General features: G+C 40.5%; 1 protein-coding gene across 1 annotated transcript in view; it reads left to right on the forward strand.

Annotated features, from left to right (window-relative positions):
• Positions 1 to 261: 261 nt before the first annotated feature.
• The window catches only part of CXCL13 (C-X-C motif chemokine ligand 13), a 57,713-nt gene continuing 39,852 nt past the window's right edge, over positions 262 to 18,122 (forward strand). The window contains exons 1-2 of the mRNA XM_082275504.1: positions 262 to 347; positions 14,968 to 15,103. Coding sequence (XP_082131630.1) covers positions 269 to 347; positions 14,968 to 15,103 — 215 coding nt within the window. The 5' untranslated portion in view covers positions 262 to 268. The remainder of the gene's footprint in view (positions 348 to 14,967; positions 15,104 to 18,122) is intronic.

Below are 18,122 nucleotides of genomic sequence, written 5' to 3' on the forward strand. Positions count from 1 at the left end.
TGGATGCCTGCTTTCCATCAAGGCCAGGAGTTCATTAGATTTCAATAATAAAGAGTTTACTGTAAGAAGGCTAGAGATGGGCAGTTCAGACATGCTATTCAGTTTAATTATTCATAATGCAGCAAATCGAAGGGGAAAATGTACCAAAAATAAGGAGTTATGAATAAGCAAATGTTAAGAGTAGGAGGAACCATTAGGTGCTTTTCCTGATTATGTCACTTCCCACTGCGAATTAAAAAGCAAAAATGCAACAAGGAAATCCAGAACTATGCCTGTAAACAAGATGAGAAGCATCCGTCTACTGCTGTGCATCCTGTTGCTCCTCCATAACTTCTCCATAATTTATGGTGAGCCTGTAATTATCAACAAGTTTATTTCTTGTTACTATAATTAATTATTTGCTACTTTTATGGAAACGTATTTAGATTGCTTTAATGCCATTTATTTAAACCAGTAGCAGAAAACTGTGCATGTAAACATAGATTGGGTTCTAATTTTCACCAGGTCTTAGCTTTTATTATAACTAAACGATAAGAATTAGTATGAAGTTTAATATCAATGGGTACTTTAGTGGATACTTGTTCACCATATTTAAAAGCTTGCAGGCTTTGTCTGTTCAGTTGCTAGTGATGTTCATTATATCACCCAATAAAAATGGTTGAGCTTGAAAAAGCTTGCTGGATTTTAAAACACAGAACATAGAAAGTTTAATCTTAAACTGGCTGATACCGGACATTGAAGTCTTATATTTTAATGCCTCCAGAAAGTCATAAAATAATTTCTTAACTACTACTGTCCTATCAGGACTATGTAAAAATAATATAATATATAAGTAAATGATAGTTTAAGTTGCCTAGCTAAATGTGGACTTTTTAGTTGTGATTCTGTCTTTCGATTATTGTCAGTAAAGTGGCAGAATTTAGGCCAGCCATAGACAGTTCGAATCTCAGCTGGTTCTGGCCGAGAATCAAACGGTCTATGGGCAGGCTAAATGTACCAAGTTGATCGATCGATGAACTTGGGCACAACCAGCCTGTCAGATTCACTTGAGGCTGCTATAGCTTCTAGCAATAATCACTGTCTTCTCCCGGTGGGGACGGCTTCCCCTGTGCACCCCCCTGCTATGCCTCTGGAAACAATATTGAGGGACACCTCAAGTTATCTTTTATTCTTTAGAATTGCTGATGGTAGACAGAGGAAAAAAGAACAAGAAGCACAATAACAGGGCTATAAAACAGGGCAAGTCACTGATAAAAATAATTTATTTTTATTACTACCATAATTTATGTTGTCATTGCCAAGTACACAGTGGTAAAAAAAAAAATCAATGGTGTTGACACTGTTTATTTTAATAGCTAACATTTTGCAGAGAGCAACAATCAGTTGAATTCCACTTTTCCACAGTTTGATGCAATTTTGCTTGTAATCCTTTGGGAAATTATTCTATTTCATTATTACTTTGTTACATTATAATGGACTCACAGGTTCAAAACAGTTTACACACTAAACCACAAAATGGCGCCTCCCAGTGAAATTATGTAAAATTTAGGTTCTTATATATAGCGAAAAGATAATATATAAAAAGTAGATGCGGCTGCCATCAATTTTTTTGGACTAATCCAAAAAAAAAACATAGAACAAGAAAGCAATTTGAGGCTCCAAACCTATAAGTGCTAGGTGCTATATAATTAAATAAATCATTAAATGTAGATATAAATATTAGGTAAAATCCATTAATTCATAAAGTGAAAAAATTCTTCCGGTGCAAAAAAAATGTAATCACATATAAATATTAAATAAAGTTCATTAATACATAAAGTGCAAAAAAATTCTTCCAGCGCAAAAAACATTCCAACACAATAGTGACAAAGGTGTTTAAACAAATCTTCTTGCTTAAAAAGTGTTTGTACTTATGTATTTCCTTCACCCGTTAGTGTAAGGGTAACTCGCCTGAAGACAGAGGGCCTCCAGGACCCAGCTCACTCTATAATTACCAAATTACCTCCTTGGATAAATGGCTCACAAAAGATCGTTAAAGCTTGACCTCCAATCAAAGTGGTATATCCATTTTCCAAAAAAGTTAAAAACAAATGATTGAGCAATATTGTTTCAAACATTTATTGGTAGAAGTTAAAAGTAATGCTGGTACACTTACATTTAAAAGTGCCACTAACGGCACATTGGAACAGCCAAGGGTTGATTACTCTGAATGCCGCTCAGGAAGTCCTGATGACGCGTTATCGCGAAATGCATTAAGGTAGCCCAGAGGTTATTATTTCCGGTTCGTCATTTCCGATTTCTGTTGGAACGCACCTTGGAACGCACGGCAGAATCGAGCAGCGTTCAGAGTAATCCCCTTGGCTGTTCCAATGTGCCGTTCGTGGCACTTTTAAATGTGAGTGTACCAGCATTACTTTTAACTGCTACCAATAAATGTTTAAACAATATTGGGCAATCATTTGTTTTTAAATTTTTTGGAAAACGGATATACCACTTTGATTAGGGATCAAGCTTTAACGATCTCTTTTGTGAGCCAAGGGGGGCCATCCATCAAAAATACACCATTTATCTAAGGAAGTAATTTGCTAATTATAGAGCGAGCTGAGTCCTGGAGGCCCTCTGTCTTCTGGTGCCATCAGTGCCCCCCATCAGTGCCCACAATCAGTGCCCATAGTGCTGCCAGTCAGTGCCCAGTAGTGCCTGCTCATCTAGGCACTGATGAGCACTGACTGGCAGCACTATGGGCACTGAGTGTGGGCACTGATGGTGCTGCCCATCAGTGCCCATCAGTGCTCATCAGTGCCACCCATCAATGCTCATCAGTGCCACCCATCAGTGCTCATCAGTGCCACCCATCAGTGTCCATCAGTGCCACCCGCCAGTGCCCATCAGTGCCGCCCATCAGTGCCGCCTCTCAGTGCCCAGCAGTGCCACCTCTCAGTGCCCAGCAGTGCCGCCTATCAGTGCTCATCACTGTCGCCTATCAGTGCTCATCAGTGCCGCCTATCAGTGCTCATCAGTGCGGCATATTAGTGCCACCTCATCAGTGCCCCTAAGTGCCACCTCATCAGTGCCCATAAGTGCCACCTCATCAGTGCCCATCAGTGCAGCCTATCAGTGCCCATCAGTGCCGCCTCATCAGTGCACATCAGTGAAGGAGAAAAATTTATTTATTTTCAAAATTTACTCGCAGAAAATAAGAAAAACTTTTTTTTTCAAAATTTTCTGTCTTTTTTCCCAGAGATGATTAAATACCACCAAAAGAAAGCTCTATTTGTGTGAAAAAAAGGACGAAAAATTCATATGGGTTCAGTGTTGCATGACCAAGCAATTGTCATTCAAAGTGTGAGAGCACTGAAAGCTAAACATTGGTCTGGATGGGAAGGGTGTTTAAGTGCACAGAAGGCAAGTGGTTAAAGTAAAACAAACAGTTTCATAAAAATACATATATGCCCCAATTGTCATTTAAACTAATCCAAAAAGATTAGATTTTAGGTTAAAGCTTACCTTCTCTATTCCTTGAAATCATAGTGCGAATGCATATCCACCATGGATTTGAACAAATATTTTGGCAACATTGGAAGGGTTTAAAAGCTTTTGAATTAAAGTGGAAGTTAACTCCCTTTGTTGATTTTTACCTATAGGTAATCCTAAAATAAGGCTTACCTATAGGTAGAGTAAATATCAACTAAAAGTGCACAGCTTAGGAGATATTTACATTGGAAGCGGCTGGTGACATCACTGGCGGATGTGCAATGGGCTCTGATATGACCATGCCATCCATTCTGAACTCTGTGCCGTGACTGTGACTCCCACACGCATCACACCTCGATCAACCATACAGCCGAAGCCTGCGAACCCAGAAGGAAGATCAGGATAAGATGGAAGCTTCTACAGCGGGGTTGGTGGAAAACATCATTCCCACGGTTGCAAAGAGAACTCAGATAAGTTTGCTCTTCTATGCAAGAAAGGCGATTACATTATGTTGGAAAAAGGCACTGACTTTTTGGAACTATTTAATAAATATTAGTCTACCACTATATATATATATATATATAAAGATACCTACTTTAATAGAGGCTGCCCAAAAAAGTATGATAGAGTATGGTCCAGCTGGTTAGCGGAGCCCACAACTGCCTCTGAACAGTCTATGTTTTAGATTTTTGCTATACTAAGTTGATTTGATATTTGAAAATGGAGCATTTTTTTCATAAACGAGGACATACATGAGTCTTTTATTATGTTATGGAACACCATTTGGTATTTGGAGCTGATGTTTTTACGAGCCGCACCACAGTACTGGTTTTATATGGTCTTAGGTGAAGCTCTTAATGGTCTTTTTTTGTATGTTTTTTATGATGTTTGCACTATGGCTCCTGCAAGAGCTCACCTTGGTTGTATGTTTAATGCATTTGTCTTAAGTGTACTATTAACCACTTCTGGACTGGAAGGTTTTAATGACCCTTAATAAACAGAGCATTTTTTGCGATTCTGCACTGCGTTACTTTAACGGACAGTCGTGCGACGCTGTACCCAATAAAAAAAATGGATGTCCTTTTTTCCCCACAAACAGAGCTTTCTTTTGGGGGTATTTGATCACCTGTGCGATTTCTATTTTTTACGCTATAAACAAAAAAAGAGCGACAATTCTGAAGAAAAAACAACAATATTTTTCACATTCTGCTATATAAAATTCCCAAAGAAAAAAAATGTAAAAATCACATTTTTTCATCATTTTGGGCCAATTTGTATTCTGCTACACATTTTTTGGTAAAAAAAATCCCAATAAGTGTATATTGATTGGTTTGCGCAAAAGTTATCGAGTCTACAAACTAGGGGAAAGATTTACGGCATTTTTATTATTTTTTTTACTAGTAATGGCAACGATCTTCGATTTTTAGCGGGACTGCAACAGATCAGACCCCTGACATTTTTGACACTTTGGGGGGACCAGTGACATTACTACAGTGCTAAAAGAATGCACTGTTACTGTAATAATAACACTGGCAGGGAAGGGGTTAACCCAGGGCGATCAAAGAGTTAAGCATGTGCCTAAGGGTGCTTTCAAACTGTAGGGGGAGGGACTTGTGGAATATACACAGTGACCTGTGATCCTAAAATGTGTTCATTCCAGAGAGAACAACGGTCTGCTATGTTTATTTACATATTGGCCTAAATTTTACATTTTTTTTTAATTGTATATGTTTTACAGCAGAAAGTAAAAAAATTTTTTTTTTTTCAAAATTGGTGGTCTTTTTTTTTGTTTATAGCGCACAAAAATAAAAATTTGCAGAGGTGATCAAATACCACCAAAAGAAAGCTCTATTTGTGGGGAAAAAAGGACACCAATTTTATTAAGGGCACAGCGTCGCACGACCGCGCAATTGTAAGTTAAATTAACGCAGTGCCGTGTCACAAAAAATGACCTGGTCATGAATGGGCGTAAACCTTCCGGGGCTGAAGTGGTTAAAGTGTATTTCCACTTTGGCAGCCAAATTGGTAAAATACCAATGTTCTTTCTCATATAGCATTACTTATAACCTAAACATTTTACATTTGCTTTTATAATTAAAGGGTGGTACACTAATTATTAACTAATAAAATACCTTCAAAGTATAATTACCTCCATATTTAAAGCGGAGTTCCGGGCACAAAATAGGTATTTTTTTTTTTGTGCCCCTCCGCTAGCTACACATAACCTGAAAAGGAATTGGATAGTTATTTTTTTTTTTTTTTTGTACACTCACCTTGTAATCGAAGATCGTAAATACTCACCTCAGGGTACTTCCTCCTCCAGCGCCGAGGCTCACCCCGTCACTTCCTGCCTCGCGATGATTCCTGGGAGCTGAACGTCATCGCTCCCAGGAATCAATGCGACGGCACCGGCCCCGCACGTCACTTCCGGGCGACGCCGCATTCCCCTGCTAAACAGCTTCTGGGCATGCCCAGAAGCTGTTTAGGAATGCGGCGCCGCACCGGAAGTGACGAGAGGGGCCGGTGCGGCGCATTCTGGGAGAAGAAGACGTGGAAGAAGACACCGAAGAGGACCGCGCCGGCTTCAGCTGCCCACAAGAGAGATGGAAACGCTGTGGAAGAAATTTTCAAAGTAAGTATTTCTTCTTGCAGGTAAGTGCGAACCGGGACAGATCAGAGGCTAGCCATTGTGGAATGTACTAGCCCTGACTGTCCCGGGGGTATGTTCATCAAAAAATGAGATCTGTGCCCGGAACTCCGCTTTAATACCAAAAATAATAACGTGCCCATTTTCCACCTTGATGTAAAATATCAGCACTTTGTTAATACCATGACAAGGTGAGCCAAAAACAAAATAAATGAAATAAAAATAAATATGTGAACCAAAACAGTATTGTGAATAATGGGATATAAAAGTGAACTAAAATTTCCTGTGAACACACAAAAAAATATATGCAAAAAAGTCAGTGAATCTTCATTTCATAAAGTGCTTCTTAATACAATCCTCATATATCAAATGTGACTTATTCCATTCCATACAGTGCTTCTTTATATAATAGTTGTGCTTGAAAGGGCCAAAAATTGTCCACCTGCTTATAACCTCTGTGTGCAATGCGTGCTGACCTGCAGCACAAAGGTTTTGTGCAATGAGAAATCAATCTCATATCCACCAAAGAAGTTCCTCAGACTCCTTTAATACCGTTCAATACAGCTCCACGGTTATACAAATAGAAGATAATATCTCATAAATTCCAATTTATTTAATCACATAAAAACAATTTGAAACACTTACATTTTGGCTGTGAAAAATGCGTGACGACAATCTTAGCAATCAATCAGTTGGTAGTAAATGCCACAATCAAAGCCTGACTACTACTACTACTAATGGCCGGAATACACGATAAGAAAATCGGCCGAAAATTTCCGTTCAGCGAAGGTTCGGCCAATATTCTACTCGTTAATGCCCAGCCATCAGTGACCGATATCGATATTGTAAACGAAAAATCCCGTTTGAAAAAAATGAAAAATTCTGTCGTCTCGTTGGAAGCAGCAATTCATTATTCACACACAGTTGTCACATTAGATACATTGCAGAAATCTGAAGTTTGGCTCGACTAGAGGCAGATAGGGAGTTAAAGTGACATTAAATAACGGTTTAAATTTTTTTTTTAAGTTAATATTTTCAATTCAACAAACTTTCTATTGTCCTCAGCTTTCTTCCAGTTCCTTTTTTTTTCTGCTGTGATCTGGCTTCCTATTAGAGGGTGGCTATGTTCATTCTCCATTGTACAACTACATGCAGGCTGTGCTGTATTTTGGCCTAGGCCAACAAGGCCCAGGCCTAGGGCAGCACTTTGCAGGGGGGCAGCAAAAAAGCCACCCCCCTCCACCTGAGACTATTGGCCACTGATTGCTAGAGCCGCCTCTCTCACCCTCTCTCTCTCTCATCCCCCTCTCTCTCTCTGTCTCTCTCATCCCCTCGGTCTCTCCTTCAATTTTGGAGGGAGTCACATCCGTTAAAAAAGGAGTGAGGCAAATTTACATGGGGGGGGGGGGGGGGCGCCCAATTTTAGTCTTGCCTAGGGCAGCACAAAACCAAAATACACCACTGCATGCAGGAACATAGCCGTCCTCTCTTGCTTTCTCCAAACATGGACTGGGAACTATGGTTATTAGTTTCGCAACAAACGTGCACTGCTCATTCCAAACAAACAAAAGTAAGAGGAAAAATGAGAGGTTCAGTAGTTCACAGAGGACGTCCCCGTACGGGCCTCCAAAAAAAAAAAAAAATAAATTGATTATAAAGCCATTAAGTAGTGGAGGTGTAAGGATTATTTTTGGAGAATAAGGACATTGTTTAGGGTCACTTTAATGCTTACCATAATTACTGTGCTGTGCTTGCAGATCTCATTATCAGTTAGAAACCACTTCTGGCCTGGAAGGATTTTCCCCCTTAATGACCAGGCCATTTTTTAGCGATTCTGCACTACGATAGTTTAATGGAAAATTGCGCGGTCGTGTGACGCAGTACCTAAATAAAATTGATGTCCTTTTTTCCCACAAATAGAGCTTTCTTTTGGCGGTATTTGATCACCTCTGCGATTATTTATTATATTTTAATATTATTATTTTTTGCGCTATAAACAAAAAAAGAGCGACAATTCTGCTATATAACATTCCCAAAAAAAATTTAATATAAAATCAAATTTTTTTTTAACAATTTGTCTGCTACATATTTTTGGGGGAAAAAAAAAATCGCAATAAGCCTATTTTGATTGGTTTGCGCAAAAGTTATCGTGTCTACTAACTACGGGAAAGACTTATGTAATCTTTAAGTGTTTTTTTTTTTTTTTACTAGTAATGGCGGCGATCTGCGATTTTTAGCAGGACTGTGACATTGGGGTGGACAGATCGGAAACCCCTAACTGACATTTTTGACACTTTTGGGGGGACCAGTGACGTTACTACAGTAATTAGTGCTAAAAATATGCTCTGTTACTGCAATAATGACACTGGCAGAGAAGGGGTTAATACTGTGGGTGATCAAGGGGTGTTTCTAACTGTATGGGGGCAGGGCTTGTGAAATGATCAGAGACCTGTGATCCTATATAGAAGGATCACAGGGTTTTGTGATCATTCCAGAGAGAAGAACAGTCAGCTGTGTTTACAATAGCTGACCGTCCTACTTTCTCAGCGGGGAGCGATCGCAGGTGTCAGATGGCGGGTGTCAGACTACCTGCTGCCGAGTGGGGGCACTCACCCCCTAGCTCCAGGCAAGCAGGTATATGTCGGTCGCGCAGGAGGGGCTCCCTGCCGCAGTATAATGGTCCTAAAAATCTAGAAGCTGGGCTTCTGCATTATATGTTAATGAGGGGGAAGCTCAGTGTGTCCCTCTTTGTTAGTGGGGACTGAATGAGTTTCCTCTCATTTCGTGTAGTTTGGAGGACTGCTCCACAGGTTGCCACAAATGTAAGCCATATAGGTGTTCTTATAAGTGCTTGCAACAGTTTTCATTCATCCAGGTGGGTCAGCGGTTGTTCCTGGAGTCGAGTCGCAGAACAGAGAACCCAAAAACCTAACAGCTCCTTCGGGAGTAGCACTACAGCAGTAATAAACCCTAAAAGGAAAATGTAATATATTGCAGTTTACTAGCCCTTAGATGTGGTCGCTGCATTTGTTTTGTTTTTTTCAGCTTTTTCATCTTTATTTGTACCTGGTGTTCCAGCCAGTAATATAGTTAGTCTGGTTGAAAAAAAAAAAAGTCCATCTAGTTTAACTAATAAAAGACATGCTTCCTGTCTTATGCCCCATACACACGTGCAGATTATCTGCAGACTTTTGTCTGCAGACTTACCTTTTCTATGTAGTGCAAGGGCCTGCCGGATTGCATACAAATTGAAAGTGTTTAGGTTTGACCTCATATTATATGGTTTTGGTAAGTCTGCAGACAAAAGTCTGCAGATAATCTGCACGTGTGTATGGGGCATTAGGGTATCTGCATTCTGGATGAAACAGTACATCAGACACCTTCGAAGTCGGGGGTCAGCTAACACTTTATGAGCAGTTACCTGAAGCCTCTAACTGCCACTCTGTCTAGACAGCTTGGTCTGTTAAAGGTGGTTGAAAAATAACAGACTTATTGGCTGGATCACCAGGTGAAAATAAAGGAAAAAGATTAAAAACGAATGCAGCCACTGCATTTAAAGTGTTACTAAACCCATAACGGTAAAATCAGTGTGCTTATGCAGTAAAGCATGCTTGTTATGCTTACTGTGGAATCTAAGGGGTTAATCCTCTACATTGTGTAAAAAGTCTGTTTGATACTGTCTTTTCTGATCCTCCCCTTCTTCCACTGTCCCCAATCTATCTCCTAATAGTACAGAGCCTCGGGAGCAAGCTGCACATGCTCAGTTGGGTGTGTATTGCTAGAGATTTTTTTTCTTTCTTGAGAGGGTGCGTGTGATCAGCACACGGCCAATCAGCACTGTCCAGACAAAGGGTCAGGAGTCATGCAGCCTCATAGGACAGTCAGGGGAGAAAACTCCTCCTAAAAGCTTTAACCAGTGCTCTGCTAGACACTGATAGAAGTCACAAGACTGCTCTAACTGCTGATGAGAAAAGGTATTTAGCAGTTTATATTTACTAAACTTTTGCATTTCCATGTTCAGTGTGCAGTGGGAGACCAGATATAGTGAATGCAGGCTCCTGGGTATAGTAACACTTTAAAGTGGTTGTAAAGTCTCATGTTTTTTTTTTTTTAAATAACAAACATGGTCGCAGGTCCTCCTGTTCTTCTTCGCTGCTCCTGACCCTTCCCTCCTGTGTTTGCTATGGGGGCACCCGAGCCAAGCTGCAGCTCCGTGTGTCCATTTAGACATGGAGCTGCCGTTCAGCCCTGCCCCCCCCCCCCTCTCTCCTTATTGGCTATCTGACTTTGATTTACAGCAGCGGGAGCCAATGGCGCCGCTGCTGAGTCTCAGCAAATCAGGAGGGAGAGTCCCAGACCGACAAGGGACCCGTGGGCATCGCTGGATAGAGATAGGGCTCAGGTAAGTATTAGGGGGGCTGCTACACACAGAAAGTGTTTTATCCTAATGCATAGAATGCATTAAACAAAAAAACCTTCTGACTTTAAGGATTGGTAAACACCTGTGATGCTGGAGGTGAGCAGTAACAAGTAGGCCTCAATGTCCTATCAACATCCTGGGAGTATTCCAGTCAGGCTTTAGGAGGTACATACAGTTGTGTTCAAAATTATTCAACCCCCACTGAAATTGATTTTTTTGGCCAGTTTGACATTGATTTTGATCATTCAGTCATCCTGCTTACAATTAAATCAAAGAGGCACGTGTAGGTCAGACAAATATAACATAACATTTATAATGAAATAACCACAAATGTCTTTTCTGTGCTCACATCATTATCAGTTTTATTCAACCCCCAAGTGACATTCAATCTTAGTACTTAGTACAACATCCTTTTACAGTTATAACAGCTTTTAAACGTGAAGCATAGCTCGACACAAGTGTCTTGCAGCGATCTACGGGTATCTTCGCCCATTCATCATGGGCAAAAGCCTCCAGTTCAGTCACATTCTTAGGCTTGTGCACTGCAACTGCTTTCTTTAAGTCCCACCAGAGGTTCTCAATCGGATTTAAGTCTGGTGACTGTGATGGCCACTCCAAAATGTTCCAGCCTTTAATCTGCAACCATGCTCTAGTGGACTTGGAGGTATGCTTGGGATCATTGTCCTGTTGAAAGGTCCAACGTCTCCCAAGCCTCAGGTTTGTGACGGACTGCATAACATTGTCATCCAATATCTCCTGGTACTGAAGAGAATTCATGGTAACTTGCACACGCTGAAGCTTCCCTGTACCTGCAGAAGCAAAACAGCCCCAAAGCATGATTGACCCCCCCGCCATGCTTCACAGTAGGCAAGGTGTTCTTTTCTTCAAAGGCCTTGTTCTTCCTCCTCCAAACATAGCGTTGATCCATGGGCCCAAACAGTTCTAATTTTGTTTCATCAGTCCACAGAACACTATCCCAAAACTTCTGTGGTTTGTCCACATGACTTTTGGCATACTGCAGTCGACTCTTCTTATTCTTTGGAGACAGCAAGGGGGTGCGCCTGGGAGTTCTGGCATGGAGGCCTTCATTACGCAGTGTGCGCCGTATTGTCTGAGCAGAAACTTCAGTACCCACATCTGACAAATCTTTTCTCAGTTCCTCAGCAGTCACACGGGGACTTTTCTCCACTCTACGCTTTAGGTAGCGCACAGCAGTCGAAGTCAGCATCTTCTTTCTGCCACGACCAGGTAGCGTTTCAACAGTGCCCTTTGCCTTGAATTTGTGAATGATGCTTCCTATGGTGTCTCTTGGTATGTTTAACATCTTTGCAATCTTCTTATAGCCATTGCCCTTCCTGTGAAGAGCAATCACCTCTTCTCTTGTCTTCCTGGACCATTCTCTTGACTTCACCATGTTTGTAACCACACCAGTAAATGTCTAGAAGGAGCTGAGTATCACAGTCATTTTAAAGCTGCCTAATTGGTGCTTATTAGGCTTTATTGCTGCTCCCTGACATCCACAGGTGTTTTCATACCTGATTGAAAACGCTTCAATGAACCTCTGTTCTTCAGAGTGGTAGTCTTTAAGGGGTTGAATAATTGTGTCAATGAAGAATTCACAAAAGAAACATTTACTACTGTATTACAAAACCAATTGATGTCATTTTAGTTGCATATGGTTCTTTAAGAAGTCCTTGTAGGATTTCATTCTGAATACAATTACAAATGTACACTAAATTCCCTAAAACCCTTTACAGCATTGGGTGGTTGAATAATTTTGAACACAACTGTAAATGGCCTACATCTATAGAAGGGCAGTATTCAATGTAAGTCAGAGATGCACAGTTTGTTTTTTATCTGCATAGGCAGTTTTTTTGGTAAAGGTGAACTAACCCTTTACATATATTCACAACAGAGACACCGAAGCCACAAATTCTCTCTCCAGTTTTCCATGGAAGCAGAATCTTGGCAGCCTTGAAACCCTTAAAGGAAAAACACACAGCAGGTGTTTCTACGATGTTAGAAACCACTGGAACTCAGCTTTAAAGTCTTGATTGTGACCTTTAACAACTTCAATAGGGGGCACTTTCCCCTTTCTTCCTGCCCAGGCCATATTTCCACTTTCAGTGCTGTGACATTTTGAATGACAATTGTGTGGTCATACACCACTGTACCCAAATTATTATTTTTTTATTATTTTCTTCACAAAAATAGAGCTTTCTTTTGGTGGTATTTAATCACCGATGGGTTTTTATTTTTTACTAAAAAAAAAAAAAAAAAAATGAAGAAAAAGATTAACAATTTTGAAAAAAAAAAAAAAAAGTTTTTCTTAGTTTCTGTCAGAAAATGATGTAAAAAAGTAATTTTTCTCCTTCACTGATGTGTGCTGATGAGGCAACCCAAAGGGCACTGATGGGGTGACACTGATGAGAAGGCATTAATATGCAGCACTGACGGGCACTAAGTGTCACTGATATGCAGCACTGATGAGCTCTGATAGGTGGCACTGATAGGCGGCACTTATAGGCAATGATAGGTGGCACAATGGGCAGCACTGATGGGCACTGAAAGGCAGCACTGATTAGCATAACTGATGGGCACAGAGTGGCGTCACTGATGGGCACTGTTGGGGCTGCATTGTAATCAGGGCACTGATGATCAGTGCCCTGATTACCTTTACACATATTCTCTGTGAGGAGATGCAGCTTATCAGCTCTCCTCACCTCACTCTGTCAGTCTGAGAGAGAAAAAGCCGATAAACTGCACTTCCTTGTTTACATGTGATCAGCTGTAATTGGGCACAGCCGATCACATGGGTAAAGAGCCGCAGCCACAGCTCTTTGCCAAGATCGGGGTTTGCCCCGTGTCCCAGGAACAGCTCGCACAGCTAAACTGGGCGCCGTCGTGTGACATCATCCCAGAATGAGAACCGATCACACTGATCTGCCATCATTTGTCGGCGGGCAGGCGGCAAGTGCTTAAAGTACTTTGAAGATGAACTATTTTACTATACATGGAGCTAGAGACGAGGTCAGGGATGGCTTGTTTTAAAGCTTGTTAAAAATATATAAATGCTTTAATATATACAGGCTGGGAACAAGGGCACTCTATAGGAAATCTAAACTGATAAAAAAATTAGGGCTACCCTTTTTGCCCCCCTTCTAAAAATGCTTGTTTCCTGGCCCTTAATACTTAATGACCTAGAACAATAAAAACCTTCTTCAAAACTGACATAATATGACATACTTGTGCTAAGGCTTTGTATTGTTATAGAAGCCAGACAGCTAGCTTCTTTTTTTTTTTTTTAACCGGTTGCCGACCGCCGCACGACTATATACTGCGGCGGTCAGCCCCGGCCAGGCAGAGTGACGTATCGGTACGTCACTCGCCTGTCACTGACTTGCGAGCTTATCGCGGGCGGGCGCGCGCCCGCCGCGGCTCGTTCACAGACAAGTCAGTGCGTGTGACCGGCGGACTCGATGTCCGCCAGTCACACTGCGATCGCTCCTGTGAAGGGAGAAAGACAGAGCAGCTTGTGTAAACAAGCTGCCTGTCAGTTCTCCCTGTGTAAAAGTGAAGATCTGTCAGTTCTACTATGTAGAACGGTTGATCTTTGCTTTTACACCAATAGGAATGTCCCTACACAGTTAGAATCACGCCCCTAGGACACACTTAACCCCTCCCTGTCCAATAAAGTTAACCCCTTCCCTGCCAGTGTAATTTTTGCAGTAACAGTGCATATGTATAGCACTGATTACTGCAGTAATGTCACTGGTACCCCCAAAAGTGTCAAAAATGTCAGTCAAGGGTCCGATCTGTCCGCCGCAATGTCGCAGTACCGAAAAAAAAATCGCAGATCGCCGCCATTACGCGTTAAAAAAAAACACCAAAAATGACAAAAATCTTTCCCTTTGTTAGTAAACGCGATAACTTTTGCGCAAACCAATCAAAATACGCTTTTTGCGATTTTTTTTACCAAACATAGGTAGCATAAAACAAATTGGCCGAAAAATGTTAAAAAATTTTGATTTTTACTTTTTTTTTTGGGGAATTTCATATTAAAAAATGTGAAAAATATTGTTATTTTTGCAAAATTTACGCTCTTTTTTTGTTTATAGCGCGTGATCAAAAAATCGCACAGGTGATCAAATACCACCAAAAGAAAGCTCTGTTTGTGGGAAAAAAAGGACGTCAAATTCGTTTAGGTACAGCGTCGCACGACCGCGCAATTGTCCGTTAAAGTCACGCAGTAAAAAATCGCAAAAAAAACCCTGGTCCTTTAGCAGCCAAATCCTCCGGGGCTTAAGTGGTTAAAGAGTCCAGTAATGGCAGTCTACCTATTCTCTGTGTACATACATCATGTATTTTGTTTGATATTTGATTTCCTAAAGATTATTCATTGCACATCACTTTCTTTTCATTCTAGGTATGCCATGGGAAAGCAGTCAGTTTTCGGGAAGATGCACGTGTTTGAAAGAAACCAGCAAATTTATCAATCCTAAAATGTTTCAAACTGTGAAAGTTATAGAGGAGAGACATTATTGCCGAAAAAAGGAAATTGTGTAGGTATTCTTAGCCTGCTCTTTATATTGCTTAACTACTTAAGGACCAGGCCTATTTCTAACACTTGTTGTTTACAAGTTAAAATTAGTATTTTTTGCTAGAAAATTTCTCAGAACCCCCAAACATTATATATATATATATATATATATATATATATATATACACACACACAGTGCCTTGCGAAAGTATTCGGCCCCTTTGAACTTTGCGACCTTTTGCCACATTTCAGGCTTTAAACATAAAGATATAAAACTGTAATTTTTTGTGAAGAATCAACAAGTGGGACACAATCATGAAGTGGAACAAAATTTATTGGATATTTCAAACTTTTTTAACAAATAAAAAACTGAAAAATTGGGAGTGCAAAATTATTCAGCCCCCTTAAGTTAATACTTTGTAGCGCCACCTTTTGCTGCGATTACAGCTGTAAGTCGCTTGGGGTATGACTCTATCAGTTTTGCACATTGAGAGACTGAAATTTTTGCCCATTCCTCCTTGCAAAACAGCTCGAGCTCAGTGAGGTTGGATGGAGAGCGTTTGTGAACAGCAGTTTTCAGTTCCTTCCACAGATTCTCGATTGGATTCAGGTCTGGACTTTGACTTGGCCATTCTAACACCTGGATAGGTTTATTTGTGAACCATTCCATTGTAGATTTTGCTTTATGTTTTGGATCATTGTCTTGTTGGAAGACAAATCTCCGTCCCAGTCTCAGGTCTTTTGCAGACTCCATCAAGTTTTCTTCCAGAATGGTCCTGTTTTTGGCTCCATCCATCTTCCCATCAATTTTAACCATCTTCCCTGTCCCTGCTGAAGAAAACCAGGCCCAAACCATGATGCTGCCACCACCATGTTTGACAGTGGGGATGGTGTGTTCAGGGTGATGAGCTGTGTTGCTTTTACGCCAAACATAACATTTTGCATTGTTGCCAAAAAGTTCGATTTTGGTTTCATCTGACCAGAGCACCTTCTTCCACATGTTTGGTGTGTCTCCCAGGTGGCTTGTGGCAAACTTTAAATGACACTTTTTATGGATATCTTTAAGAAATAGCTTTCTTCTTGCCATTCTTCCATAAAGGCCAGATTTGTGCAGTATACGACTGATTGTTGTCCTATGGACAGAGTCTCCCACCTCAGCTGTAGATCTCTGCAGTTCATCCAGAGGGATCATGGGCCTCTTGGCTGCATCTCTAATCAGTCTTCTCCTTGTATGAGCTTGAAGTTTAGAGATACGGCCAGGTCTTTGTAGATTTGCAGTGGTCTGATACTTCTTTCATTTCAATATTATCGCTTGCACAGTGCTCCTTGGGATGTTTAAAGCTTGGGAAATCTTTTTGTATCCAAATCCGGCTCTAAACTTCTCTACAACAGTATTTTGGACCTGCCTGGTGTGTTCCTTGTTCTTCATGATGCTCTCTGCACCTTAAACGGACCTCTGAGACTATCACAGTGCAGGTGCATTTATACGGAGACTTGATTACACACAGGTGGATTCTATTTATCATCATTAGTCATTTAGGTCAACATTGGATCATTCAGAGATCCTCACTGAACTTCTGGAGAGAGTTTGCTGCACTGAAAGTAAAGGGGCTGAATAATTTTGCACCCCCAATTTTTCAGTTTTTTATTTGTTAACAAAGTTTGAAATATCCAATAAATTTCGCTCCACTTCATGATTGTGTCCCACTTGTTGTTAATTCTTCACAAAAAATTACAGTTTTATATCTTTATGTTTGAAGCTTAAAATGTGGCAAAAGGTCGCAAAGTACAAGGGGGCCGAATACTTTCGCAAGGCACTGTATATATATATATATATATATATATATATATATATATATTTTAGCAGAGACTCTAGATAATAAAATTGAGATTGTTGCAATACTTTATGTCACACTGTATTTGCGCAGAGGTCTTACAAACAATTTTTTTTGGGAAAAAATACAAAGAATAAATACAAAAAAATAGGAAATCAGTGAAGTTAGCCCAATTTTTTCTTCAATGTGAAAGATAAAGTTACGCCGAGTAAATAGATACCATACATGTCATGCTTCAAAATGCGCACGCTCGTGGAAAGGTGACAAACTTTGGTACTTTAAAATCTCCAGAGGAGACCGTTTAAAAATTTCTACAGGTTACCAGTTAGAGTTACAGAGGAAGTCTAAGGCTAGAATTATTGCTCTCTCTCTCTAACGATCGTGGTGATACCTCACATGTGTGGTTAAACACTGTGTACATATGTGGGCGCGACTTGCGTATGCATTTGCTTTTGCACGCAAACTCGGAGGGACAGGGCGCTTTACATTTTTTAGGTTTTTTTTTCTAATTTATTTTACCTTTTATTTTTACACTGTCCCTTTAAAAAAACATTTTTTTGATCACTTTTATTTCTATTACAAGGAATGTTAACATCACTTGTAATAGAAATAAGCAGGGCAGGTTGGTCCTTTTTAATGTGAGATCTGGGGTCAAAAAGACCTCAGATCTCACATCTGCACTATAAAAAGGAAGAAAAAAAAAGGCCGTTGGGAGGAAGGGACGTATGATGTCGCTCCGGTCCTCCAAGGCCATAGAGGCGAGTAGGGGCCAGCTTGCCCTCATTCGACTTCCTGCCTAGGACGAGAAAGGACCGGATCATTTTCCCCGCTACTGACGGCTCCAGTAAGCTGGGAAAAGGCCCGGGATTCGGGAAGCGGCAGGGGGACACACAAATCCGCCACTGGGATCACTTTTATGTGAAAGAGGATCGGCTACCCTTTAAAAAAAAACACTGGGGTTATAGCAGCCATCTGCTGCCATAACCCCAGTATTTAACGTCAAATTAGTGATGTAAAACTGCGGCGGGCGGTCCAGAAGTGGTAAATAAGATTACTATTACATGATGTTTTCCAAGTACAAGTTCATAGCTTTCTGTTATTGAGATTTATCTAGTAATGTACAGTATCTCACAAAAGTGAGTACACCCCTCACCGTATTGTAAATATTTTATTATATATCTTTTCATGTGACAACACTGAAGAAAT

The sequence above is a fragment of the Pelophylax lessonae genome (genome assembly GCF_965119305.1).
Source record: "Pelophylax lessonae genome assembly, chromosome: 1".
NCBI classification, from domain to species: Eukaryota; Metazoa; Chordata; class Amphibia; order Anura; family Ranidae; genus Pelophylax; species Pelophylax lessonae.